A 25917-nucleotide genomic window follows, 5' to 3' on the forward strand; every position below is an offset into this window, starting at 1 on the left:
ATCCTGACCTGCTTCTGGAAAAACAGGGAAAAATGGGAATAACAGAGTCAGAAATTCCATGGGAATCATAGGAAAACTGGGAACCATTGGGAAAGCCCCTGGGATCCACTGGGATCTGTTCTGGGATCTGTTCTGGGATCTGTTCTGGGATCTGCCCTGGGATTCATCCCCAGCACAGGGAGGTGGATCCGGGGCCGCTCCAGGGCCTCGATCCCGACCTGATTCTGGGGGAAAAACAGGGAAAAATGGGAAAAATGGGGTCAGGGAGACTTGGGAATGAAAGGAAAACTGGGATCCACTGGGAAAACCCTTGGGATCCACTGGGATCTCTCCTGGGATCTGCCCTAGGATCCATCCCCAGCATCCGGATACGGAACCGGGGCCAATTTAGGGCCTCGATCCCGACCTGATTCTGGGGGGAAAACAGGGAAAAATGGGAAAAACGGCGATTTGGGGGGATTTTGGGATGATTTGGGAGGGTTTTGGGGTGATTTGGGAGGATTTGGGGGTGATTTGGGGTGGTTTTGGGGTGATTTGTGTTGTTTTGGGGTGTTCTGAGGCGATCCAGGGTGGTTTTGGGGTGATTTGGGGTGGTTTTGGGGTGATTTGTGGCATTTTTGGGGTGTTCTGAGGGGATCCAGGGTGGTTTTGGGGGGATTTGGGGCATTTTTGGGGTGATTTGTGGTGGTTTTGAGGTGATTTGTGGTGGTTTTGGGGTGATTTGTGGTGGTTTTGGGGTGATTTGTGGTGGTTTTGGGGTGATTTTTGGTGGTTTTGGGGTGATTTGTGGTGGTTTTGGGGTGTTCTGAGGGGATCCAGGGTGGTTTTGGGGGGATTTGGGGCATTTTTGGGGTGATTTGTGGTGGTTTTGGGGTGATTTTTGGTGGTTTTGGGGTGATTTGTGGTGGTTTTGGGGTGATTTGTGGTGGTTTTGGGGTGTTCTGAGGCGACCCAGGGTGGTTTTGGGGGGATTTGGGGTGTTTTTGGGGTGTTTTGGGGCTGACTTACATCTTTGTCCCCCTTCTTCTTGCGGGTCTGCACCGACAGCGACTCCACCTCGCTCTCGAACTGATCCACCTGCATGTTCAGGGTGTCGATGGTGTTCTGGGGCAAAAACACCCAAATTCGGGGCTCAGCACCAAAGTCCACCAGTTCTGGGGCTCCCAGGGGAGAAAAAGGGGATTTGGGGCAAAAAAAGGGGGGTTGGGGCAAAAAAAGGGATTTGGGGGAAAAAAATGGGGGTTGGGGCAAAAAAATGGGGGTTGGGGCAAAAAAAAAGGGGATTTGGGGCAAAGAAAAGGGGGGTTGGGGCAAAAAAAGGGGATTTGGGGCAAAAAAAGGGGATTTGGGGCAAAAAAAAGGGATTTGGGGTAAAAAAATGGAGGTTGGGGCAAAAAAAGGGGATTTGGGGGAAAAAAAGGGGATTTGGGGCAAAAAAGGGGGGTTGGGGCAAAAAAAAGGGATTTGGGGCAAAAAAGGGGGGTTGGGGCAAAAAAAGTGGATTTGGGGCAAAAAAGGGGGATTTGGGGCTAAGAAAGGGGGGTTGGGGCAAAAAAAAGGGGATTTGGGGCAAAAAAAGGGGATTTGGGGTAAAAAAAGGGATTTGGGGCCAAAAAAAGGGGATTTGGGGCAAAAAAGGGGGGTTGGGGCAAAAAAAGGGGATTTGGGGCAAAAAAAGGGGATTTGGGGCAAAAAAAGGGGATTTGGGGCAAAAAAAGGGGGGTTGGGAGGAAAAAAAACCAGGTTTGGGGGGGAAAAGGGAATTTTAGGGAGGGAAAAGGGGGGGGTTGGGGGGAAAAATGGGGATTTCTGGGAATATTTGGGATTGGGGAAAAATTGGAGGGGTTTGGGGAGAAATTGGAGGTTTTTGGGGGAAAATTGTGGGTTTTGGGGAAAATTGGGGTTTTTTGGGGAAAAATTGTGGGTTTTTGGGGAAAAATTGGGGTTTTTTGGGGAAAAGAGGTGAGATTTTTTGGGGGGGAAAATGGTTGGTTTTGGGGAAAAAATGGGTGGTTTTGGGGAGAAATTTGAGGTTTTCTGGGGAAAAATTGGGAGATTTTTGGAGTAAAAAATAAGAGATTTGAGAGAAAAATAGGAAGGTTTTTGGGGTAAAAAATAAGAGATTTGAGGGGAAAAGAAGAAGATTTTTGGGGTAAAAAAGAGATTCGAGAGAAAAATAAAGGGAATTTTGGGGTAAAAAATAAGAGATTTGAGGGAAAAATAAGATTTTTGGGGTAAAAAATAAGAGATTTGAGGGAAAAATAAGGGGAATTTTGGGGTAAAAAAAAGGAGATTTAAGGGAAAAATAAAGGGAATTTTGGGGTAAAAAATAAGAGATTTGAGGGGAAAAAAAGGGGGTTTTTTGGGGTAAAAAATAAGAAATTTGAGAGAAAAAATAAAGGGATTTTTGGGGTAAAAAATAAGAGATTTGAGAGAAAAATAAGGGGATTTTTGGGGTAAAAAATAAAAGATTTGAGGAAAAAATAAGGGGATTTTTGGGGTAAAAACCAAGAGATTTGGGAGAAAAATAAAGGGAATTTTGGGGTAAAAAATAAGAGATCTGAGGGAAAAATAAGGAGACTTTTGGGGTAAAAAATAAGAGATTTGAGGAAAAAATAAAGGGAATTTTGGGGTAAAAAATAAAAGATTTAAAGGAAAAACAAGGAGATTTTTTGGGGTAAAAATAAGAGATTTGAGAGAAAAATAAGGGGATTTTGGGGTAAAAAAAAGAGATTTGAGGGAAAAATAAAGGGAATTTTGGGGGTAAAAAATAAAAGATTTGAGAGAAAAATAAAGGGAATTTTGGGGTAAAAAATAAGAGATTTGAGGGAAAAATAAGAAGATTTTTGGGGTAAAAAATAAGAGATTTAAAGAAAAAACAGGGAGACTTTTAAGGGAAAAAATAAGAAATTTAAAGGAAAAACAAGATTTTTGGGGTAAAAAATAAGAGATTTGAGGGAGAAATAAGGGGATTTTTGGGGTGAAATGATGGATTTTTGGGGTAAAATGAGATTTTTTGGGGAATTTGCCCCAAAATCTCACCGTGAGCCACTGGCCAACCTCCTCCTTCTCCTTCTGGGCAGGGTCGACCTTCTGGGCCAGGCCCAGCCCCTCCTTGCTGTAGGCCTTGGTCTTGGTCTCCCTCTCCACCACCTTGAAGCGCTCCATTTTGCTGGGAATTCGGGGAAAAATCGGGATATTTCAGGAAAAATCGGGATAGTCCAGGAAAAATCCCAATTTTCCAGGAAAAATCCCAATTTTCCAGGGGCCTCCGGGCCTTGGGAGACCCCCCAGGAAAGGGCTGAGCCCCCAAATTTATCCTGAGCCCCCCCAAATTTATCCTGAGTCCCCCAAATTTATTCTGACCCCAAAAATTTATCCTGAGCCCCCCAAATTTATCCTGACCCCCCCAAATTTATCCTGACTCCCAAAATTTATCCTGAGCCCCCCAAAATTTATCCTGAGCCCCCAAATTTAATCTGAGCCCCAAAATTTATCCTGAGCCCCCCAAATTTATCCTGAGCCCCCCAAATTTATCCTGAGCCCCCAAATTTATCCTGACCCCCCCAAATTTATCCTGACTCCCAAAATTTATCCTGAGCCCCCCAAATTTATCCTGACCCCCCCAAATTTATCCTGACTCCCAAAATTTATCCTGAGCCCCCCAAAATTTATCCTGAGCCCCCCAAATTTATCCTGACCCCCCCCCAATTTATCCTGAGCCCCCAAATTTATCCTGACCCCCCCCAAATTTATCCTGAGCCCCCCCAAATTTATCCTGAGCCCCCCAAATTTATCCTGACCCCCCAAATTTATCCTGAGCCCCCCAAATTTATCCTGACTCCCAAAATTTATCCTGAGCCCCCCAAAATTTATCCTGACCCCCCCAAATTTATCCTGACTCCCAAAATTTATCCTGACCCCCCCAAATTTATCCTGAGCCCCCCCAAATTTATTCTGAGCCCCCCAAATTTATCCTGACCCCCCCAAATTTATCCTGAGCCCCCAAATTTATCCTGAGCCCCCCCAAATTTATCCTGACCCCCCCAAATTTATTCTGACTCCCAAAATTTATTCTGACCCCAAAAATTTATCCTGACCCCCCCAAATTTATTCTGACCCCAAAAATTTATCCTGACCCCCCCAAATTTATCCTGAGCCCCCCAAATTTATCCTGAGCCCCCCAAATTTATCCTGACTCCCCAAATTTATCCTGACCCCCCCCAAATTTATCCTGACCCCCCCCAAATTTATCCTGACTCCCAAAATTTATCCTGACCCCCCCAATTTATCCTGACCCCCCCCAAATTTATCCTGACCCCCCCCAAATTTATCCTGACTCCCAAAATTTATCCTGAGCCCCCCAAAATTTATCCTGAGCCCCCCCAAATTTATCCTGACCCCCCCCAAATTTATCCTGAGCCCCCCAAATTTATCCTGACCCCCCCCAAATTTATCCTGAGCCCCCCCAAATTTATCCTGACCCCCCAAATTTATCCTGAGCCCCCCAAATTTATCCTGAACCCCCCCAAATTTATCCTGACCCCCCCAAATTTATCCTGAGCCCCCCAAATTTATCCTGAACCCCCCCAAATTTATCCTGACCCCCCCCAAATTTATCCTGAGCCCCCCAAATTTATCCTGACCCCCCAAATTTATCCTGAACCCCCCCAAATTTATCCTGACCCCCCCAAATTTATCCTGAGCCCCCCAAATTTATCCTGAGCCCCCCAAATTTATCCTGAGCCCCCCAGGGCAAGTTTGACCCCCCCAATGGGAACAGGGGGGGCCTTGGGGGTGTCCCTGATTTTGGGGGGTCCCCTGTGCCCATCCCAGGGGGGTTTTAGGGGTCCCTGTGTGTTTTTGGGGGTCCCAGTGTTATTTTTGGGGGTCCCAGTATATTTTTGGGGGTCCCTGTGCCCATCCCAGTGTATTTTTGGGGGTCCCTGGGTTATTTTTGGGGGGTCCCTGTGTTATTTTAAGGGGTCCCAGTGTATTTTGGGGGGTCCCAGTGTATTTTGGGGGTCCCAGTGCCCATCCCAGTGTATTTTTGGGGGGTCCCAGTGCCCATCCCAGGGGGTTTTTGGGGGTCCCAGTGCCCATCCCAGTGTATTTTTGGGGGTCCCTGTGCCCATCCCAGGGGGTTTTTGGGGTCCCAGAGGTTTAGGGGCTCCCTGTGCCCATCCCAGTGTATTTTGGGGGGTCCCAGTGTTATTTTTGGGGGTCCCTGTGTGTTTTTGGGGTGCCAGGTTTGGGGGCTCCCTGTGACCATCCCAATGTATTTTGGGGGGTCCCAGTGTTATTTTGGGGGGGTCCTTGTGTGTTTTTGGGGGGTCCCAGAGGTTTGGGGGTTCCTGTGCCCATCCCAGGGGGTTTTTGGGGGTCCCAGTGCCCATCCCAGGGGGTTTTTGGGGGTCCCTGTGCCCATCCCAGGGGGTTTTTGGGGGTCCCAGTGCCCATCCCAGGGGGTTTTTGGGGTCCCAGAGGTTTAGGGGCTCCCTGTGCCCATCCCAGTGTATTTTGGGGGGTCCCAGTGTTATTTTTGGGGGTCCCTGTGTGTTTTTGGGGTGCCAGGCTTGGGGGCTCCCTGTGCCCATCCCAATGTATTTTGGGGGCTCCCTGTGCCCATCCCAGGGGGTTTTTGGGGGTGCCAGTTTTGGGGGGTCCCAGTGCCCATCCCAGAGGGTTTTTGGGGCTCCCTGTGCCCATCCCAGGGGGTTTTTGGGGTGCCAGTTTTGGGGGGGCTCCCTGTGCCCATCCCAGTGTATTTTGGGGGTCCCAGTGCCCATCCCAGGGGGTTTTTAGGGTCCCAGAGGTTTGGGGGCTCCCTGTGCCCATCCCAGTGTATTTTGGGGGTGCCAGTGCCCATCCCAGGGGGGTTTTGGGGGTCCCAGGGGGTTTTGGGGGTCCCAGTGTATTTTGGGGGTCCCAGTGCCCATCCCAGGGGGGTTTTGGGGGTCCCAGTGTATTTTGGGGGTCCCAGTGCCCATCCCAGGGGGTTTTTGGGGTGCCAGAGGTTTGGGGGTCCCGGTACCGTCTCGATGAGTTTCCTGTTGTCGATGAGCTGCCGCTTGTCCTTGATCTCGTTGGAGGCCACCCATGTCTTGATCTGGTCCCGCAGCCTCTGGGGGGGCACGGGGGGGCAGGGGGGCTTCACTGACCCCACAGGGACCCACAGAGACCCCACAGAGAGACCCACAGACCCCATAGAGACCTACAGAGACCCACAGACCCCACAGAGACCCCACAGACCCCACAGAGACCCACAGACCCCACAGAGAGACCCAGAGACCCCACAGAGAGAGTCACAGACCCCACAGAGACCCACAGAGACCCACAGAGAGAGTCACAGACCCCACAGAGACCCACAGAGACCCACAGACCCCATAGAGACCTACAGAGACCCACAGACGCCACAGAGACCCCACAGACCCCACAGAGACCCACAGACCCCACAGAGAGACCCAGAGACCCCATAGAGACCCAGAGAGACCCACAGACCCACAGAGACCCCCAGAGACCACCAAAGACCCACAGACCCCACAGAGACTCACAGACCCCACAGAGAGACCCACAGACCCCACAGAGACCCACAGACCCCATAGAGAGACCCACAGACCTCACAGAGAGACCCACAGACCCCACAGAGAGACCCACAGACCCCATAGACCCCACAGAGACCCACAGATCTCACAGAGCCCCATAAAACCCCACAGACCCCACAGAGACCCACAGAGACCCACAGACCTCACAGAGCCCCATAAAATCCCACACACCCCACAGAGACCCCACAGTCCCCACAGAGACCCACAGACCCCACACAGACCCACAGAGACCCACAGACCCCATAGAGAGACCCACAGACCCCACAGAGACCCACAGACCCCACAGAGCCCCATAAAACCCCACAGACCCCACAGAGCCCAGAGAGCCCCATAAAACCCCACAGACCCCTCTAAACCCCCCAAAATCCCCTCTAGACCCCTGTAAGCCCCCCAAAATCCCCTGTAGACCCCTGTGAGCCCCCCAAAATCCCCTCTAGACCCCCCCAAACCCCACCTGGAGCTTCTTGATCTCCTTTTTGAGGTCGGCCTCGTACTTCTCCTTCTGGTTGGCGTTGGCGGCGTTGTGGAGCTGGGGGGGCAAACACGGGGGGCTGGGGGGGGTTGGGGGGTCCTGGAGGGGGATTGGGGGGTCCTGGGGGGGGTTTGGGGGGTCCTGGAGGGGGGTTGGGGGGTCCTGGAGGGGGGTTGGGGGGGCTGGAGGGGGTTTGGGGGGGCTGGAGGGGGTTTGGGGGGTCCTAGAGGGGGTTTGGGGGTCCTGGAGGGGTTTTGGGCGTCCTGGGGGGGGTTTGGGGGGGCTAGAGGGGTTTTGGGGGTCCTGGAGGGGGTTTGGGGGGGCTAGAGGGGGTTTGGGGGGGCTGGAGGGGGTTTGGGGGGGCTGGAGGGGGTTTGGGGGGTCCTAGAGGGGGTTTGGGGGGTCCTAGAGGGGGGTTGGGGGGGCTGGAGGGGGTTTGGGGGCATCCCAGGGGGTTTGGGGGTCCAAGGTGAGATTTAGGGGGGCTCAGAGGGTGTTTGAGGGGGGTCAGGGGGGGTTTGAGGGGTCCTGGAGGGGGTTTGGGGGGGTCCTGGAGGGGGTTTGGGGGGTCCTGGAGGGGGTTTGGGGGGGCTGGAGGGGGTTTGGGGGATCCTGGAGGGGGTTGGGGGGTCCTGGAGGGAGTTTGGGGGTCCCGGGTTGGTTCTGGGGTGTCCCAGGTGGTTTTTGGGGGTCCCAAGTGAGTTTTGGGGGGTCCCAGGTGGTTTTTGGGGGGTCCCAGGTGGGTTTTGGGGGTCCCAAGTGAGTTTTGGGGGTCCCAGGTTGGTTTGGGGGGGTCCCAGGTGAATTTTGGGGGTCCCAGGTGGATTTTGGGGGTCCCAGGTAGTTTTTGGGGGGTCCCAGGTGGTTTTTGGGGGTCCCAGGTGAGTTTTGGGGGTCCCAGGTGGATTTTGGGGGGTCCCAGGTGGGTTTGGGGGGTCCCAGGTGGGTTTTAGGGTGTCCCAGGTTGGTTTTGGGGGGTCCCAGGTGGGTTTTGGGGGGTACCAGGTGGTTTTTGGGGGGTCCCAGGTGATTTTGGGGGTCCCAGGGGGAATTTTGGGTGTCCCAGGTTGGTTTTTGGGGGTCCCAGGTGAGTTTTTTGGGGTCCCAGGGGGAATTTTGGGGGTCCCAGGGGGATTTTGGGGGTCCCCCCCCACCTTCTGCCAGATGTCCTCGAACTGCTCCACCCCCTCCGACACCTTCTTGAGGCACCTGTCGATCTCACCTGGGGGGAGGGGCCACGCCCAAAGTAACAGCCAATCACGGACGGCCCCGACACGCAACAACCAATCACAGACAGGTCTGACACCAAACAGCCAATCACAGACAGCCCAGACCACGCCCAGAGTGTTGTAGCCAATCAGAGAGAGCCCTGGCCACACCCAGAGTGTTACAGCCAATCACAGACAGCCCCAACACCCAACAGCCAATCACGGACAGGTCAGACCACACCCAGAGTGTTACAGCCAATCAGAGAGAGCCCCGACACCCAATAGCCAATCATGGAGGGCCCCGGCCACACCCAGAGTGTTACAGCCAATCAGAGAGAGTCCTGGCCACACCCAGAGTGTTACAGCCAATCAGAGAGAGTCCTGGCCACACCCAAAGTGTTACAGCCAATCACAGACAGCCCAGGCCACACCCAGAGTGTTACAGCCAATCAGAGACAGCCCCGGCCACACCCAGAGTGTTACAGCCAATCACAGACAGCCCCGGCCACACCCAGAGTGTTACAGCCAATCAGAGAGCGCCCAGACCACACCCAGAGTGTCGTAGCCAATCAGAGCTGCCCCTCACCCCCCCCCCCCCGCGCAGCAGCCAATCAGAGCTCACCCTGCAGCTTCCTCTTGTCAGCCATGTTGGGGGGCTCTCGGCATCCCCTCGGGGGGCGCCTGGGGGGGAGAGGGGGGGTCAGACACCCCAAAACCACCCCCAGACCCCTCTGAGCCCCCCCAGAACCCCCCAAACCCTCCCAGAGACCCTCCCAAATCTCCTGGAGCCCCCCCAGACCCCTCTGAGCCCCCCAACATCCCCTATAGACCCCTCCAGCCCCCTATAGAGCCTTCCAGCCCCCTATAGAGCACTCTGGACCCCTATAGAGCCCTCTGGACCCCTATAGAGCCTCCACAGAACCCCTATAGAGCCCTCCAGTCCCCTATAGAGCCCTCTGGACCCCTATAGAGCCCTCCAGCCCCCTAGAGAGCCCTCCAATCCCCTATAGAGCCCTCCAGTCCCCTATAGAGCCCTCCAGCCCCCTATAGAGCCCTCCAGTCCCCTATAGAGCCCTCCAGCCCCCTATAGAGCCCTCCAGCCCCCTATAGAGCCCTCCAGCCCCCTATAGAGCCTCCTTAGAACCACTGGAGAGCCCATACAGACCCCAATAAAGGCCCACATCTCTCTATAAACCCCACAGACCCCTATAGAGCCCCTATAAACCCCACAGACCCCTATAGAGCCCCTATAAACCCCACAGACCCCTATAGAGCCCCTATAAACCCCACAGACCCCTACAGATCCCCTATAAACCCCTCCAGACCCCTATAGAACCCCTATAAACCCCTCCAGACCCCTATAGAACCCCTAAAAACCCCTCCAGACCCCTATAGATCTGCTATAAACCCCTCCAGCCCCCTATAGAGCCCCTATAAACCCCTCCAGACCCCTATAGAGCCCATGTGGACTCACATCTCCCTATAAACCCCTCCAGCCCCCTGTAGAGCCCCTCTAAACCCCTCCAGACCCCTATAGAGCCCCTATAAATCCCTCCAGATCCCTGTAGAGCCCCTATAAATCCCTATAGAGTCCTCCTATAAACCCCTATAGCAGCCCTCCTATAAACCCCTATAAAGCCCTCCTATAAACCCCTCTAGGCCTCCATAACCCTCCCTATAAACCCCTCTAGGCCCCTATAACTCTCTCACAGCCCCCTATAAACCTCTATAGCCCCCATAACCCTCCCCCAGCCCCTTATAAACCCCCATAGGCCCCCATAACCCACCCCCAGGCCCCTATAAACCCCTCTAGCCCCCATAACCCTCTCACAGTCCCCTATAAACCCCCATAGGCCCCCATAACCCACCCCCAGGCCCCTATAAACCCCTCTAGCCTCCATAACCCTCCCTATAAACCCCTCTAGGCCCCCCATAGCCCTCCCATAGGCCCCTCCAGCCCCCCTTTAGGCCCCTCTAAGCCCCTCCAGCCCCTCTGCCCCCCTCAGACCCTCCCTAAGCCCTCACGAACGCCCCTCTCCCCTCAGCTCTCCATCCTCCCCCCCTTTTCCCCCTCCCCTTCTCCCCTTCCCCTGCCTCCCCCCGGGGGACTCACCGCGGGGTCCCGAGGCGGCCCTTGGGGGTCTGCGATCGCGCCGGGATCGCGCTGCGATCGCGATCCGATGTCGCGACAGAGGCCGCGACTCCCGGGGGCCGCCGCCGCCGCCTCCTCCTCTCCCGTCGCTCGGCGCCGACCCGGCCAAGATGGCGGAGGCTCCCTCAGGCCGCCGCCCCGCCCCGCCCGCGCGCGCCGCGCGCCCATTGGCCTCGCCGCGCGTCACTCAGAGAAAGCCGCTCGCTGATTGGTGCGCTGCGCGAAGGGCGGGACCAAAGAGGCTGTCAATCAGCGGATCCGCGAGCTCCTATTGGAGGAGCCGCAAACCTGTGTTTATAACGGCGAAAGGGCGTGGCAGAGAGGAGGCCGCGCCCCTAAGGCGGGGCTTGTGCAGCAGAAAGGGGTTCCTATTGGTCAGAGGCGCTGTCACTCAGGGTAGGGCGGAAGAGGCTGACCACGGCCCATGATTGGTGGAACCTCCTGGCGAGGGGCGGAGCCACACGCTGGCCGCCTCTCCCATTGGCTGGTTCGTCGGGGGGCGTGGCCAGCGCGATGCGAGGGGGGAGGAGCGGGAATGGGACCCCCAAAATCCCGACAAAACCCCCCAAAATCCCAACGAACCCCCCCCAAATCCCTCCGGAATCCCCCAAAATCCTACTAGGAGCCCCCAAAACCCTTCCAGGACCACCCAGGACTCCCCAAAATCCTTCTGGGACCCCCCCAAGACCCCTCCAAGACCACCCAGGACTCTCCAAAATCCTTCTGGGACCCCCCAAAACCCTTCCAGGACCACCCAGGACCCCCCAAAACCCTTCTGGGACCCCCCAAAACCCTTCCAGGACCACCCAGGACCCCCCAAAATCCCCCCCCAAACCCACCGAGACCAAGTCAACGGATAAAGAAAACCAGAAAGTTGTGACATTGGGGGGAATTTTGGGGGGTCCCCAGGACTTTGGGGGTCCCGGGGGGGGTTGGGGGGTCTCAGGGGGGTGTGGGGACCCCACTTTTGTCCCCCTGGACCTCGAGGACCCCCAAAAACTTCACGCAGCCACTCGATACCCAAAACTCAATATATAAAGCACAGGGGGGACACTGGGGGGGTTTGGGGGGTCCCCAGGATTTTGGGGGGGGTCCCCAGGATTTTGGGGGTCCCAGGGGGGGTTCGGGGGTCTCGGGGGGGGTGGAGACCCCACTTTTGTCCCCCTGGACCTTGAGGACCCCCAAAAAACTCCCCGAGGTGCTCCCAAGACAAGCTCAATGTACAAAGCACAGCGGTGACATCGGGGGGGGTTTGGGGGGTCCCCAGGATTTTGGGGGGGTCCCCAGGATTTTGGGGGTCCCGGGGGGGGTTGGGGGGTCTCAGGGGGGGGTGGGGACCCCACTTTTGTCCCCCTTGACCTTGAGGAACTCGGCCATGCTGGAGAAGTATTTCTGGTTGGCCTCGGCCACTTTCTTCTCGGCCGCCTGAGGGTTCACGATCTCCAGGCCCTGGGGTGGGGGGTCCCGGGGGTCTCAGGGGGTCCCAGGGGGTCTCAGGGGGTCCCAGGGGGTCCCAGGGGGGTCAGGGGGGGGTCAGTGATCCCCCCCCAACCCAATCCCACCCGCAGGGATCCCCCCCAAGTACACCCTGAGCCCCCAAATTTCACGTGGGATCCCTCAAATCCCACCCGGGACACCCTCAAATCTCACCTGGGACCCCCAAAACCCACCTGGGACCCCCAAAACCCAGCTGGGACCCCCCCAAAACCCAGCTGGGACCCCCCAAATCCCACCTGGGACCCCCCAGATCCCACCTGGGACCCCCCCAAATCCCACCTGGGACCCCCCAAATCCCACCTGGGACCCCCCAGATCCCACCTGGGACCCCCCAAATCCCACCTGGGGCCCCCCAAATCTCACCTGGGACCCCCCAAATCCCACCTGGGACCCCCCCAAATCTCTCCTGGGACCCCCCAAATCCCACCTGGGACCCCCCAAACCCCCTTTTCTCCCCCCCACCCCCCTTTCCTCCCCCCCAGCCCCCCTTTTCTCCCCCCAAGCCCCCTTTCCTCCCCCTAAAACCCCTTTTCTCCCCCCCAAACCCCCTTTTCTCCCCCTTTAACCCCCTTTTCTCCCCCCCAAACCCCTTTTTCTCCCCCTTTCTCCCCCCCATGCCCCCCCAAACCCCCTTTTCTCCCCCCTTTCCCCCCCTTTCCTCCCCCTTTAACCCCCTTTTTTTTTCCCCCCCAAGCCCCCTTTTCTCCCCCCCAGCCCCCCTTTTCTCCCCCCAAGCCCCCTTTTCTCCCCCTTTAACCCCCTTTTCTCCCCCCCAAACCCCTTTTTCTCCCCCTTTCTCCCCCCCCGTGCCCCCCCAAACCCCCTTTTCTCCCCCCCAGCCCCCCTCTCCTCCCCCCCAGCCCCCCTTTTCTCCCCCCCAACCCCCCTTTTCTCCCCCCCAAACCCCCTCTCCTCCCCCCCAGCCCCCTTTTCCCCCCCTTTTCTCCCCCTTTCCCCCCCCTTGCCCCCTCAACCCCCCTTTTCTCCCCCCCAAACCCCCTTTTCCCCCCTTTTCCCCCCCAGCCCCCCGTTCCCCACCTGCAGGGGGGTGAAGGCCACGCTCGAGGCCGTTCCCGACGAGCGGTCCCGGATGGTGGATTTGCCCCCGTAGACCACGCTCTGCTTCTGCAGGGTCCTCTGTGCCCAGGGGGGGTTAATTAGGGTTAATTGGGGCTAATTAACCCTCGGGGGGGGTCGCTGAGGGGGCTGCAGGCACCTGCAGGGTCTTGCTGATGCGGGCCTTGGTGGCCTCGTTGACCTGGGTCTGCCTCACGCGGCCGCTGCCCGCCTTGCCCAGGTGGCCCAGGCTGAAGCCCAAATCCTCCTGGTAGGCGTCCTCCTCGATCTGGGGGGGTCAAAGGGGGAGTTTGGGGGGTCAAAGGGGGGCCCAGGGGGAAGAAGAAGGGGTTTGGGGGGGAGAAAAGGGGGTTTGGGGGTCAGAAAAGGGGGTTTTGGGGGTCCCAGGTGGCCCAGGCTGAACCCTGGTGTGAGCCCTCCTCGATCTGGGGGGGCACAAAGGGGGGTTTGGGGGTCAAAGGGGGGCCCAGGGGGGAGAAGAAGGGGTCTGGGGGGAGAAAAGGGGGTCTGGGGGGTCCCAGGGGGGTTAAGGGGGTCAGAAAATGGGGTTTGGGGGGGAGAAAAGGGGGTTTGGGGGTCCCAGGTGGCCCAGGCTGAACCCTGGTGTGAGCCCTCCTCGATCTGGGGGGGCACAAAGGGGGGGGTTTGGGGGGTCAAAGGGGGGTCCAGGGGGGTTAAAGGGGGGCCCAGGGGGGCCCAGGGGGGAGAAAAGGGGGTTTGGGGGGTCCCAGGGGGGTTTGGGGGGGAGAAAAGGGGATTTGGGGGGGACAAAAAGGGGTTTTTGGGGGTCCCAGGGGGGCTTGAGGGAAGAAAAGGGGGTTTGGGGGGTAAAAGGAGATTTGGGGGGTCCCAGGGGGGGAGAAAAGGGGGTTTGGGGGGAGAAAAAGGGAATTGGGGGGGGTCTTAGGGGTTTTGGGGGGGCCCAAGAGGGTTTGGGGGGAGTTAAAGGGGGTCTGGGGGAGAAAAAGGGGTTTTTGGGGGGTCTTAGGGGGGTTTGGGGGGAGAAAAGGGGTTTTTAGGGGGGAGAAAAGGGTTTTTTGGGGGGTCCCAGAGGGTTTTGGGGGGTCCCAGGGGGGTTTGGGGGGAGTTAAAGGGGTTTTTGGGGGGTAAAGGGGGTTTTGGGGGGTCCCAGGGGGGTTTGGGGGCAGAAAAGGGGGTTCGGGGGTTCCCCAGGTGGGAAAAAGGGGGGCCCTTAATTAGGAAGGGGAGATTAATTAACCATGAGGGTTAATTTGGGGGGATCCCCCATTGAGGGGCATTGCTGTTAATTAACTGCGGGGGTAATTGGGGTTAATTACCCACCTTCTCCTGGTTAATTGGGGTTAATTAACCACCTCCTCCTGGTTAATTGGGGTTAATCACCCACCTTCTCCTGGTTAATTGGGGTTAATTACCCACCTCCTCCGGGTTAATTGGTGTTAATCACACACCTCCTTCTGGTTAATTGGGGTTAATTACCGACCCCCTCGTGGTTAATTGGGGTTAATTACCCACCTCCTCCTGGTTAATTGAGGTTAATCACCCACCTCCTCCTGGTTAATTGGGGTTAATCACCCACCTTCTCCTGGTTAATTGGGGTTAATTACCCACCTCCTCCGGGTTAATTGGTGTTAATCACACACCTCCTTCTGGTTAATTGGGGTTAATTACCGACCCCCTCGTGGTTAATTGGGGTTAATCACCCACCTCCTCCTGGTTAATTGGGGTTAATTACCCATCTCTTCCTGGTTAATTGGGGTTAATTACCCACCTCCTCTGGGTTAATTAGCGCTAATTAGCGTTAATTAGCTACCTCCCCAAAGCTCATCCTGTTGGCCTGTTTCCGGATCTCCGTCAGCCCCAAACGCTCCTTCATCTTCCGGTACCTGGGGGATAATTAGGGGTTAATTAGGGCTAATTAGGGAGTAATTAGGGATCTATTAAGGGATTAATTAGAGGGTTACTAGGGGGTTAATTAGGGGGTTCATTGGGGGGCTGACTATGTATAAATTAAGCGTTAATTAGGGTTAACCAGGGGGTTTTAGATATAAGTTAGGTGTTAATTAGGGCTTAATTAGGGTTCAGTTGGGGGGGTTCATTAATTTGGGGTTGATTAGAGGTCACTCCGGGGTTAATCAGTAGTTAAATAAGGAGCTAATTAGTACTAATAAGAGATTAATCAAAGCATACTTAAAGATTACATGTTATTAGGAATTAATTACATTTAATTGGTGAATTAATTGGGAGCTAATTAGAGGTTCCTTGGGTGTTTATTAGGGGTTAATTAGAGAGTCAGTTCGGGGATTAACTGGGAGTTTCAACTACCAGTTAATTCGGCTGACAAGTGGTTAATTAGGTGCTCAATTAGGTTAATTAAGCTTAATTAGGTGCTAATTAGAGCATTAATTGGGGGATAATTAGGACTTAATTGGGGGGGGTCAAACCCAGACCCACCCCCAGCCCCCCCCCCCAAGCCCCCCCATTCTCCCTCTGCCCACCCAACTGGTTAATGACAGGTTAATTATAATTAATGGGGTTAATTAGGGTATTAATTAGCGCTAATTAACTCACCGACGGCCCCCCCTCTTCTTCCTCTGCCCGTCCAGGGGGGCCGGGAGGGGCTTCACCTGCTTCACGGGGGGGGGCTCCTGCCACTTGTCGAACTTGCGCTCGATCTCCTCCTTCAGCTCGTACCCCACCTGGGGGGGCAAAACGGGGGGCTGGGGGGGTCCTGGGGGGGCTTTGGGGAGACCTGGGGAGGTTTAGGGGGTCCTGGGGGGATCTGGGGGGTCCCTGAGAGGGTTTGGGGGGTCCCTGAGGGGGTTTTGGGGGGTCCCGGGGGGGCTCCTGCCACTTGTCGAACTTGCGCTCGATCTCCTCCTTCAGCTCGTACCCCACCTGGGGGGGGGCAAAATGAGGGGCTGGGGGGGTCCTGGGGGGGTCTGGGGGGTCTTTGGGGAGACCTGGGGGGATCTGGGGGGTCCCTGGGGGGGTTTGGGGGGTCGTTGAGGGGGTTTGGGGGGTCCCGGGGGGGCTCCTGCCACTTGTCGAACTTGCGCTCGATCTCCTCCTTCAGCTCGTACCCCACCTGGGGGGGGGCAAAATGGGGGGTCCTGGGGGGTCCTGGGGGGGCTTTGGGGAGACCTGGGGGGTCCCTGAAGGGGTTTGGGGGGGTCCCTGTGGGGGTTTGGGGGGTCCCTGAGGGGTTTGGGGGGTCCCTGAGGGGGTTTGGGGGGTCCCGGGGGGGCTCCTGCCACTTGTCGAACTTGCGCTCGATCTCCTCCTTCAGCTCGTACCCCACCTGGGGGGGCAAAACGGGGGGTCTGGGGGGTCTTTGGGGAATCCCACGGGGGTTTTAGGGGGTCCCACGGAGGTGTTTGAGTTCAGGGATATTTTGGGGTCCCCCAGGTGTGTTTTGGGTCCCACCTTCCCGTCCTGGCTCTCGTGGAACGAGTCCACCCGCGCCGCCAAGGTGCACTTGGCTGCCACCAGCCTGGCCGCCTTCCTCCTCAGATCCTGCGGGTCGGGGGGGATTGCGGGGGATTTCGGAAAAGGGGGGGAAATGTGAGGGGAAAAGGGTGGGAAATGTGAGGGGAAAAGGAAGGAAATGTGAGGGGAAAAGGGAGGGAAATGTGAGGGGAAAAGGAGGAAAATGTGAGGGGAAAATGGAGGGAAATGTGAGGGGAAATGGAGGGAAATGTGAGGGGAAAAGGGAGGGAAATGTGAGGGGAAATGGAGGGAAATATGAGGGGAAAAGGGAGGGAAATGTGAGGGGGAAATGGAGGGAAATGTGAGGGGAAAAGGGAGGGAAATGTGAGGGGAAATGGAGGGAAATATGAGGGGAAAAGGGAGGGAAATGTGAGGGGAAAAGGGAGGGAAATGTGAGGGGAAAAGGGTGGGAAATGTGAGGGGAAATGGAGGGAAATATGAGGGGAAAAGGGAGGGAAATGTGAGGGGGAAATGGAGGGAAATGTGAGGGGAAAAGGGAGGGAAATGTGAGGGGAAAATGGAGGGAAATGTGAGGGGAAAAGGGAGGGAAATGTGAGGGGAAAATGGAGGGAAATGTGAGGGGAAAATGGAGGGAAATGTGAGGGGAAAAGGGAGGGAAACGTGAGGGGAAAACGGCGGGAAAGGTGAGAGGACAAAATGGCGGGAAATACGAGGGAACAAAATGGCGGGAGATGCGAGGGAAAAAGGAGGAAAATGTGAGGAAGAAAATGAAGGGAAACATGAAAAGAAACAAACAACCCCCAAATCCGGGGGTCCCCGGGGTGGGTGGGGGTCTCCGGGAGGGGAACCCACCGGCGGCAGGGACTGCACGATGTCGCTGTGGTAGATGAAGCCCGTGTGGGGCAGCACCGAGGTGGACGAGAAGCCAGAGAGGGTCCGACGCTGGGCCCCCAACAGCAGGATGTTACAGGCCGGCAGCTTGGAGAGGGGGGTGAGACCCCCCGCGACCCCTGCAATGAGGGGGGGACCCCCAAAATCCAGGGGGGCACCCCAAAATCAGGGGGGCACCCCAAAATCAGGGGGGGATCCCAAAAATCCGCAGGGCGAGGGAAGCGGGAGTTTGGAGAGAAAGAAAAGGGGGAAGGAAAGGGAAGACCCCAAAATATGGAGGGGCTTGGAAAAGGGAGGGAGACCCCCCCCCCGAGACCCCTGGAATGGAGGGGGGGACACCCCCAAAATCCAGGGGGATCCCAAAAATATAGAGGGTGAGGGACGTGAGACTTTGGAGAGAATGGGGAAAAGCGGGAAAAATCCCAAAATATGGAGGGACTTGAAGAGGGGATTGAGACCCCCCTGAGACCCCTGGAATGAAGGGGAGACCCCCAAAATACAGAGGGGTCAGGGGGAAATCCAGAGGGAAAAGGACAGAGAGACCCCAAAAAACCAAAAAGATTAGGGGTAGCAGGAGTTCAGAGAGAGGAAAAAGAGAGGGTTTTGGGGTAATTCTGGAGGAGTTTAGAGTTCTTAAGGGGCAGGTTTTGGGGGGTGGTTTTGGGGGGTCCCAGGGCGGGTTTTGGGGGTCTCACCCATGATTGTGGAGGCCCCGAGGACAAGGGAGAGGTTGGGGGTGATGAAGGACTCGGTGGGTGGGTTTTGGGGTGGTTTTGGGGTGGTTTTTGGGGTCCCTGAGAGGCAGATTTTAGGGTCCCTGAGGGGCAGATTTTAGGGTCCCTGAGGGGCAGGTTTTGGGGGCCCCGGGGAGGGTTTTGAGGGGTGGATTTTGGGGGGTCCCAGGGCAGGTTCTGGGGGGTCTCACCCATGATCTTGGCGGCCGTGGAGGCCCCGAGGATGAGGGAGAGGTTGGGGGCGATGAAGGACTCAGTGGGTGGGTTTTGGGGTGGTTTTGGGGTGGTTTTTGGGGTCCCTGAGGGGCAGGTTTCGGGAGTTGTTTTTGGGGGTCCCAGGGAGGGTTTTCGGGGGTGGATTTTGGGGGTCCCAGGGCAGGTTCTGGGGGGTCTCACCCATGATCTTGGCGGCCGTGGAGGCCCCGAGGATGAGGGAGAGGTTGGGGGCGATGAAGGACATCCGGGACTCCACGTACTCGTAGATGCGGAGCTTGGCCCCGCTCAGGGCCAGGGCCATGTCACAGGCGTCCTCGATCCGGCTCAGCTCCTCCTCCGACAGCTGCTGCCTGCCATCGGGGAAAAAAGAGCAGCAAGATTGAGGGGAGACCCCCCCCGACCCACCCTGGGACCCCCAAACCCGCCCGTGCCCCGGGAAAGGCTCCCGAGGGCACAAAATGGTCTCAAAATGGTCCCAAAATGGACCAAGGGGGGCTACGAACATCCCCCTAAAAAGAAGCAGAACCTCCAAAATGCCCTACCTCCACCCCACAAAAAAAACAGGCTCCCCACACCATAAAACTTTTTTTAGAAAGGCTCCCAGCAGCCTCAAGGAACCCCCCCAGGGTAGGAAATGTGAGAAAAATGGGGGGAAATGTGAGGGGAAAATGGAGGGAAATGTGAGGGGGAAAGGGCGGGAAATGTGAGGGGAAAAGGGAGGGAAATGTGAGGGGAAAATGGAGGGAAATGTGAGGGGAAAAGGGTGGGAAATGTGAGGGGAAAATGGTAGGAAACGTGAGGGGAAAAGGGAGGGAAATGTGAGGGGAAAAGGGCGGGAAATGTGAGGGGAAAATGGCGGGAAAGGTGAGAGCAAAAGGAGGAAAATATGAGCAGGAAAACAGAGAGAAAGACGAAAAGAAGAAACAGCCCCATAAATATTTCGGGGCCCCGCTGACCCCTGGGTGGTGGAGGCCGTCACGCTGACCACCATGATGGTGGCGTTGGTCAGGATCTGCTGCACGTTCTCGTTGTTCTTGCACTTGTCCAGGGAATTCCCCAATTCCTGAAGGAACCCCCAAAATTAGGGGAGGGAAAAAGGGTGGGCGACTCCCCCTAGGGACCCCAACCCCCCCCCGGGAACCCAAAACCCCCCCAGAGAACCCCAAACCCCCCAGGGGAACTCAAAGTCACCAGAGGGAGACACTGAAATAAAAGAGAGAAAGGGGTAAAGGGGAATTTGGGTGGTGCCAGGTGGGATTTGGGGGTCCCAGGTGAGTTTTGGGAGTATTTAAGGGATCCCAGGGTGTGTTTGGGGAGCCCCAGATGAGTTTTGGGGGTGTTTTAGGGGCCCCAGGGAGTGTTTTTAGGGGTCCCAGGGGGTGTTTGGGGGGTCCCAGAGTGTTTGGGGGGTCCCAGGTGAGTTTTGGGGGTGTTTTAGGGGTCCCAGGGTGTGTTTGGGGGGTCCCAGGTGAGTTTTGGGGGTGTTTTAGGGGCCCCAGGGGGTGTTTTTAGGGGTCTCAGAGTGTCTGGGGGGTCCCAGGTGAGTTTTGGGGGTGTTTTAGGGGTCCCAGGTGAATTTTGGGGGTGTTTTGGGGGTCCCAGGGTGTGTTTGGGATGCCCTAGATGAGTTTTGGGGGTGTTTTGGGGGTCCCAGGGTGTGTTTGGGAGGCCCTAGATGAGTTTTGGGGGTGTTTTAGGGGCCCCAGGGGGTGTTTTTAGGGGTCTCACAGTGTTTGGGGGGGGTCCCAGGTGAATTTTGGGGGTGTTTTGGGGGTCCCAGGTTGTGTTTTGGGGGCCCCAGCTCACCTTGACCGTCCGGATATAATCCAGCGCGTTCGGCACCAGCGACTCCAGCTCCGGGAACCTCTTGGAATATTTGTCCCGGATGAACTTGTGGATGATGTCTGGGGGAGGGAGGGGGTCCCAAAATCCACCTCAGCCCCCGAACCCCCCCCAAAAACGCCCCCCAGGACCCCCCGAGATCCCCCCCAGGGCTCACTCAGCTCGTTCTCGATCTCCACCGTCAGGTTGTTGGCGTCGACGATCACTCGGTACTCGGGGGCCGCCTCCACCGGGCCCAAAACTGCCCCAAAACGGGGGAAATCGACCCAAAATTCACTTGGGAAACCCTTAAGCACACCCAAGATCCCCCCCCCAAAAAAACCCCCCAGGATTCCCTAAATCCTCCCCAGGTTCCCCCCAAATCCCACCCGGGAACCCCCCTGAGGTGATATTTCAGAGCTGCCTCCACCAAGCCCCAAACTGCCCCAAACCAGGGGAAATTGGCCCAAAATAACCCTGGGAAACCCTCAGACCCACCCAGGATCCCCTAAGTCCCCACGGAGAACCCCAAAAAACCAACTGAGAACCCACAAAACCCACCCAGGACCCCCCAAATCCCTTCTGGGACCCCTGATGTTCCAGCGCTGCCTTCGCCAGCCCCAAAATTGCCCAAAAATGGGAAAATTGGCCCAAATTTCCCCCAGAAAACCCCCTCCCAGTCCCCCCGGGATCCCCAAATCCCCTTGGAGACCCCCTCAAACTCACCCAGGACCCCCTAAAACTCGCCCAAGATCCCCCAAACCCACCTGGGACCCCCCAAAACCTCCCAAATCCTCACCAGGACCCCCCAAAATTCCCCCCCCCCAAGGAACCCCCCACAAATCCAAAATCTTCCCCCAAATTCCCCCAGAGACCCCCCCAAAACCTCGCAGACCCCACCTAGGACCCCCCAAAATTCCTCTAATCCCCCCCCAGGATCCCCAAAATTCCCCCAATGACCCCCTAAAACGCACCTGAGACCCCAAAATCCGCCCCAAAACTCCCCCAACTGTGAGGGGAAAATGGCGGGAAATGTGAGGGGAAATGGAGGGAAATGTGAGGGGGAAAGGGAGGGAAATGTGAGGGGGAAAGGGAGGGAAATGTGAGGGGGAAATGGAGGGAAATGTGAGGGGAAAAGGGAGGGAAACGTGAGGGGGAAAGGGAGGGAAATGTGAGGGGAAATGGAGGGAAATGTGAGGGGAAAAGGAGGGAAATGTGAGGGGAAAATGGAGGGAAATGTGAGGGGAAAATGGAGGGAAATGTGAGGGGAAATGGAGGGAAATGTGAGGGGAAAAGGGAGGGAAACGTGAGGGGAAAATGGAGGGAAATGTGAGGGGAAAATGGAGGGAAATGTGAGGGGAGAATGGAGGGAAATGTGAGGGGAAAGGGAGGGAAATGTGAGGGGAAAAGGGAGGGAAATGTGAGGGGAAATGGAGGGAAATGTGAGGGGATGAAATGGAGGGAAACGTGAGGGGAAAAGGGAGGGAAATGTGAGGGGGAAAAATGGCGGGAAAAGTGAGATGGGAAATTTGGATGCCCCAAATCCCTGCTTTTTGGGGGCAGTTTTGGGGGATTTGGGGGTGGTGGACCCCCATTTCTGGGGGGTTTTGGGGGGTTTTTGGGGTCACCTTCGGCAGCTTTGGGCTGTTTGCTGATGTACTCCTCGATCTTCTGCATGATCTCGGCAAACTGGGGGGAGAGACCCAAAACCAGTGGGTTTAGCCCCAAAAATTGGGGGGCAGGAAAATCCCAAAATTGGGGGGGGGAGAATCCCAAAATGGGGTTTTTTGGGGGAGTGACTGACCCTGAGGGGAGGGGTCAGTGGTATTTGGGGGGGTCCCGGGGTGGTTTGGGTGGGGTTGGGGGGAGTTTTGGAGGGTTTTAGGGGGATTTTGGGGGTGGGGGTTTGGGGAGGTTTTGGAGTGGGTTCAGGGTGGCACCTTCAGTGTTTTTGGGGTGGGTTTTGGGATGTTTTGGGGGGGTTTTTGGGGTGGGGTTTTGGGTTGGTTTTGGGAGTGGTTTTGGGTAGGTTTTGGGGTGGGTTTTGAGGATGTTTTTGGGGATGTTTTGGGGTTTTTTGGGGTCAGTTTGGGATGTTTTTGAGGCTGTTTTTGGGGGTGTTTTGCATGTTCTTGGGGGTGGCTCCTGAAGTGGTTTTGGGGTGGCTTTTCAAATATTTCTGAGGTGGGTTTTGGGGTCTTTTAGAGGTGTTTTTAGGGCTGCTTTTTGGGGCTGTTTTTGGGGTGAGTTTGGGGTGGGTTTGGGGTCTCTCTGACCACTCTGCTGCCCCATAACTTGGCGATGCTCCTCACAAGCTCGGAGCCCTCGGGCGGCTCAGGGTGGTTTTGGGGGTGTTTTTGGGGGTATTTTTGGGGTGGTTTGGGGGTATTTTGAGGGTTGGTTTTTGGGGCTGTTTCCAGGGCTGTTTTTGGGGTGGGTTTGGGGTCTCTCTGACCGCTCTGCTGCCCCATAACTTGGCGATGCTCCGGACGGACTCGGAGCCCTCGGGGGGCTCCGGCTCGTCCCGCACGTCCTCGATGGGCGGCTCCTCCCCCCCCTCGGAGCCTTCGGCCTCGTCCTCCTCCTCGGCCGCCTCCTCCAGGTCTGCCAGGAGCTCGTCAGCCAGAGACATCCTGCAACTGGGGGCACTGGGAGCACTGGGAGAGAGCAGGAACCCCCAGAGACCCCCCAGTCAGGGAAGTGCTCAAACTGGGGGCACTGGGAGAGAGCAGAGACCCCCCCCAGTCAGGGACAGGCTCAAACTGGGAGCACTGGGGGCACTGGGACAGAGCAGAGACCCCCCCCAGTGACCCCCCAGTCAGGGACATGCTCAAACTGGGAGCACTGGGATCACTGGGAGAGAGCAGAGACCCCCCAGAGACCCCCCAGTCAGGGACAGGCTCAAACTGGGGGCACTGGGAGCACTGGGAGAGAGCAGAGACCCCCCAGTGACCCCCCAGTCAGGGACAGGCTCAAACTGGGGGCACTGGGAGAGAGCAAAGACCCCCCAGTGACCCCCCAGTCAGGGACATGCTCAAACTGGGAGCACTGGGATCACTGGGAGAGAGCAGAGACCCCCCCAGTGACCCCCCAGTCAGGGACATGCTCAAACTGGGAGCACTGGGATCACTGGGAGAGAGCAGAGACCCCCCCAGAGACCCCCCAGTCAGGGACATCCTGCAACTGGGAGGACTGGGAGCGCTGGGAGGGGGGAAAACGGGGCCCAGAGCCCCCCCCCCAGGTCACCCCCAACCCCCTCCCCAGGCCCCCCAAAATCTCCCCTCACCCCCCCGGGCCCCCCAAATCCCCCCCAAGTTCCCCCCAAATCCCCTCCGGACGCCCCCGAATCTCCCCCAGACCCCCCAACGCCCCCCCAACCCCCCAAATCTCCCCCAAAACCTCCCCAAACCCCCCAACCGCCCCCAAATCTCCCCCGGACCCCCCAACCCCCCCCCCCCCAAATTCACCTCCCGCTCCCGCCGCTCCCGTCGCGCTCCCGGTGACGTCACTTCCGCCCTCCCCGGCGCTCTGTGACGTCATAACAGCGCGACCCCCTTAAAGACAAACCGGGGCCGCCGCTGCCCGGCCCGGCCGAGAGTGACGTAAGCGGGTGGTGAGTGACGTCATAGGGACGGGAGGGGGGGGCGATAACGGGGAGGGGGGGGACTGGGAGGGGGATTGGGGGGCACTGGGAGGGACTGGGAGGGGATCTGGGGGGGACTGGGAGGGACTGGGGGGCACTGGGGGGCACTGGGAGGGACTGGGAGGGGATCTGGGGGGGACTGGGAGGGACTGGGGGGCACTGGGAGGGACTGGGAGGGGATCTGGGGGGAGTGGGGGGGACTGGGAGGGACTGGGGGGCACTGGGGGGCACTGGGAGGGACTGGGAGGGGTACTGGGAGCACTGGGGGGGACTTGGGGGCTCTGGGAGGGACTGGAAGGGGATCTGGGAGGCACTGGGGGGCACTGGGGGGCACTGGGGGGCACTGGGAGGGACAGGTACCAGCAGATTGGGGAGGAACTGGGAGGCACTGGGGGGGACTGGGGGGTTTTAGGGTCTCCCCGACCCCCTTTCTCCCCCCTTTCCCCCCCCCCCAGGGATGGCGGGGGGCTCATTTTAGGGGTTCTGGGACCCCCCTGACCCCCCCTTTCCCCCCCCAGGAATGGCGGGGGTCTCATTCGGGGAGTTTTGGGGGTTTTGGGACCCCCCTGACCCCCCCCTTTGCCCCCCAGGGATGGCGGGGGTGTCGTTCGGGGAGTTCTGGGGGGTTTTGGGGAGTTTTGGGACCCCCCTGACCCCCCGTTTGCCCCCCCAGGGATGGCGGGGGTGTCGTTCGAGGAGTTCTCGGCCCCCCCCGGGGCGGAGCTGGCCCTGGAGCCCCTTTTTGGGGGGAACATCCTGGAGAGCGAAGGGGAACCCGAGGGGGGGCTCCCCGAGGGGGGGGGAGGGGCCCCGCCCCTCCCCCAGCCCCGCCCCCGCCGCGGGGGGGGGGGGTGGGGGGCGGGGGGGCGAGGTGGGGGAGGGGCCCGAGGGGGCCGAGCTGAGGAGGAGGAGGATGAAGGTGCAGGCCCTGGGACGGAGGTGTCGGGAGATCAGGCAGGTGGGGACCCCCAGAAATCCTGGGACACCCCCAAAAAATCCTGGGACACCCCCAAAAAATCCTGGGGCACCCCCAAATCCAGGGACACCCCCAAAAATCCTGGGACACCCCCCAAAAAATCCTGGGACACCCCCAAATCCAGGGACACCCCCCGGGGACACCCCCCCAAAAAATCCAGGGACACCCCCCCAAAAAATCCTGGGAAACCCCCTAAAAAATCCTGGGGACCCCCCAAAAATCCTGGGACACCCCCCAAGGACACCTCCAAAAAAATCCTGGGACACCCCCCCCCCAAAAAATCCTGGGGCACCCCAAAAAATCCAGGGACACCCCTCCCAAAATTCCTGGGACACGCCCATAATCCCTGACCCCGCCCCCAGCTGAATTGGCTCCGCCCCCTGGTGCTCTGGCCCCGCCCCAAGTGCCTTGGCCACGCCCCTACCCTTTAGCCCCGCCCAACGTCCCTTAGCACCACCCCCCTGACCTTTGGCCCCACCCCCAGCCTTTGTCACCGCCCCCTCGGGTCTTTGGCCCCTCCCCTGTTCCTTAGCCCCGCCCCCTGTTCCTTAGCCCCGCCCCCGGGTGTGTCCCCGCCCCCAGGTGCCTTAGCCCCGCCCCCAGGTGCCTTAGCCCCGCCCCCAGGTGCCTTAGCCCCGCCCCCAGGTGCCTTAGCCCCGCCCCCCGGCTGTGTCCCCGCCCCCAGGTGAACGAGCGGGCGCTGCAGCGGCTCCGGCAGGTGCAGAGACTGACCCGGAGACTGCAGAGGGAGCGCAGGTGGGACACCTGGGGGCACCTGGGGGGACCTGGGGGCACCTGGGGGGACCTGGGGGCACCTGGGACACACCTGGGACACACCTGGGACAGCTGGGACACACCTGGGACACACCTGGGACAGCTGGGACAGCTGGGACACACCTGGGAGGACCTGGGACAGAACTGGGGACACCTGGGGACACTTGGGGATACCTGGGACACACCTGGGGGGACCTGGGACACACCTGGGACACACCTGGAGGGACCTGGGACACACCTGGGGACAGCTGGGGGGACCTGGGACACACCTGGGAGATACCTGGGGGGACCTGAGATACCTGGGACACACCTGGGACACACCTGGGACACACCTGGGACACACCTGGGACACGTGGGACACACCTGGGACACCCCCCCTCACCTGGGGACACGCCCCTTTTTTGGACACGCCCCCCGTGTCC

The 25917-nt window shown here is 58.0% G+C and overlaps 4 protein-coding genes and 1 long non-coding RNA gene across 8 annotated transcripts; 1 reads left to right on the top strand and 4 right to left on the bottom strand.

The window, feature by feature from the left end:
- Positions 1 to 22: 22 nt before the first annotated feature.
- LOC127464296 (CCR4-NOT transcription complex subunit 3-like) lies at positions 23 to 3329 on the bottom strand. Its single transcript, XM_051774578.1, has 3 exons — positions 3043 to 3329; positions 1009 to 1104; positions 23 to 224 (listed from the first exon to the last, which is right to left on the bottom strand). The coding sequence occupies exons 1-3, from the start codon at positions 3166 to 3168 to the stop codon at positions 66 to 68; spliced, it is 381 nt and encodes a 126-aa protein (XP_051630538.1). The 5' UTR covers positions 3169 to 3329; the 3' UTR covers positions 23 to 65.
- A 2159-nt stretch (positions 3330 to 5488) lies between these two features.
- LOC127464297 (CCR4-NOT transcription complex subunit 3-like) lies at positions 5489 to 10576 on the bottom strand. The gene is made up of 6 exons (XM_051774579.1): positions 10399 to 10576; positions 8908 to 8966; positions 8232 to 8299; positions 7060 to 7134; positions 5826 to 6124; positions 5489 to 5495 (listed from the first exon to the last, which is right to left on the bottom strand). Exons 2-6 carry the CDS (start codon positions 8930 to 8932, stop codon positions 5489 to 5491), a joined length of 474 nt encoding a protein of 157 aa, XP_051630539.1. The 5' UTR covers positions 8933 to 8966; positions 10399 to 10576.
- Positions 10577 to 11323: 747 nt separating this feature from the next.
- On the bottom strand, positions 11324 to 23620 carry PRPF31 (pre-mRNA processing factor 31). Of its 3 annotated transcripts, XR_007901279.1 has the most exons (15): positions 23570 to 23619; positions 22558 to 22759; positions 21731 to 21791; positions 20281 to 20364; positions 20088 to 20185; positions 19238 to 19344; positions 18462 to 18631; positions 17293 to 17450; positions 16417 to 16506; positions 15562 to 15689; positions 14804 to 14876; positions 13151 to 13279; positions 12973 to 13071; positions 11608 to 11886; positions 11324 to 11418 (listed from the first exon to the last, which is right to left on the bottom strand). XR_007901279.1 is itself a non-coding variant. In XM_051774576.1 (14 exons), exons 2-14 carry the CDS (start codon positions 22732 to 22734, stop codon positions 11758 to 11760), a joined length of 1503 nt encoding a protein of 500 aa, XP_051630536.1. In that variant the 5' UTR covers positions 22735 to 22759; positions 23570 to 23619; the 3' UTR covers positions 11466 to 11757. The 3 variants fall into 3 exon arrangements, 2 of the variants coding, with proteins under 2 accessions (XP_051630536.1, XP_051630537.1); XM_051774576.1 differs by lacking the exon at positions 11324 to 11418 and having other exon boundaries at positions 11466 to 11886; XM_051774577.1 differs by lacking the exons at positions 11324 to 11418; positions 11608 to 11886; positions 12973 to 13071; positions 13151 to 13279 and adding an exon at positions 13337 to 13436 and having other exon boundaries at positions 23570 to 23620.
- On the bottom strand, positions 14303 to 14767 carry LOC127464295 (uncharacterized). Of its 2 annotated transcripts, none has more exons than XR_007901281.1 (3): positions 14698 to 14767; positions 14442 to 14601; positions 14303 to 14377 (listed from the first exon to the last, which is right to left on the bottom strand). It is a non-coding gene; the product is annotated as an uncharacterized LOC127464295 (long non-coding RNA). The 2 variants fall into 2 exon arrangements; XR_007901282.1 differs by having other exon boundaries at positions 14666 to 14754.
- On the top strand, positions 23609 to 25477 carry TFPT (TCF3 fusion partner; the record flags this gene model as incomplete). The annotated part of the gene is given in 4 exon segments (XM_051774575.1): positions 23609 to 23715; positions 24419 to 24624; positions 24626 to 24703; positions 25407 to 25477. Coding segments are annotated over 3 exon segments (353 nt in total), but the record flags the coding sequence as incomplete, so codon positions are not given.
- Between the last annotated feature and the right edge of the window lie 440 nt (positions 25478 to 25917).

This window comes from Manacus candei, unplaced genomic scaffold (genome assembly GCF_025592945.1).
Source record: "Manacus candei isolate 608988 ecotype Guabito, Panama unplaced genomic scaffold, ASM2559294v1 h1tg000207l, whole genome shotgun sequence".
Classification (NCBI taxonomy): Eukaryota; Metazoa; Chordata; class Aves; order Passeriformes; family Pipridae; genus Manacus; species Manacus candei.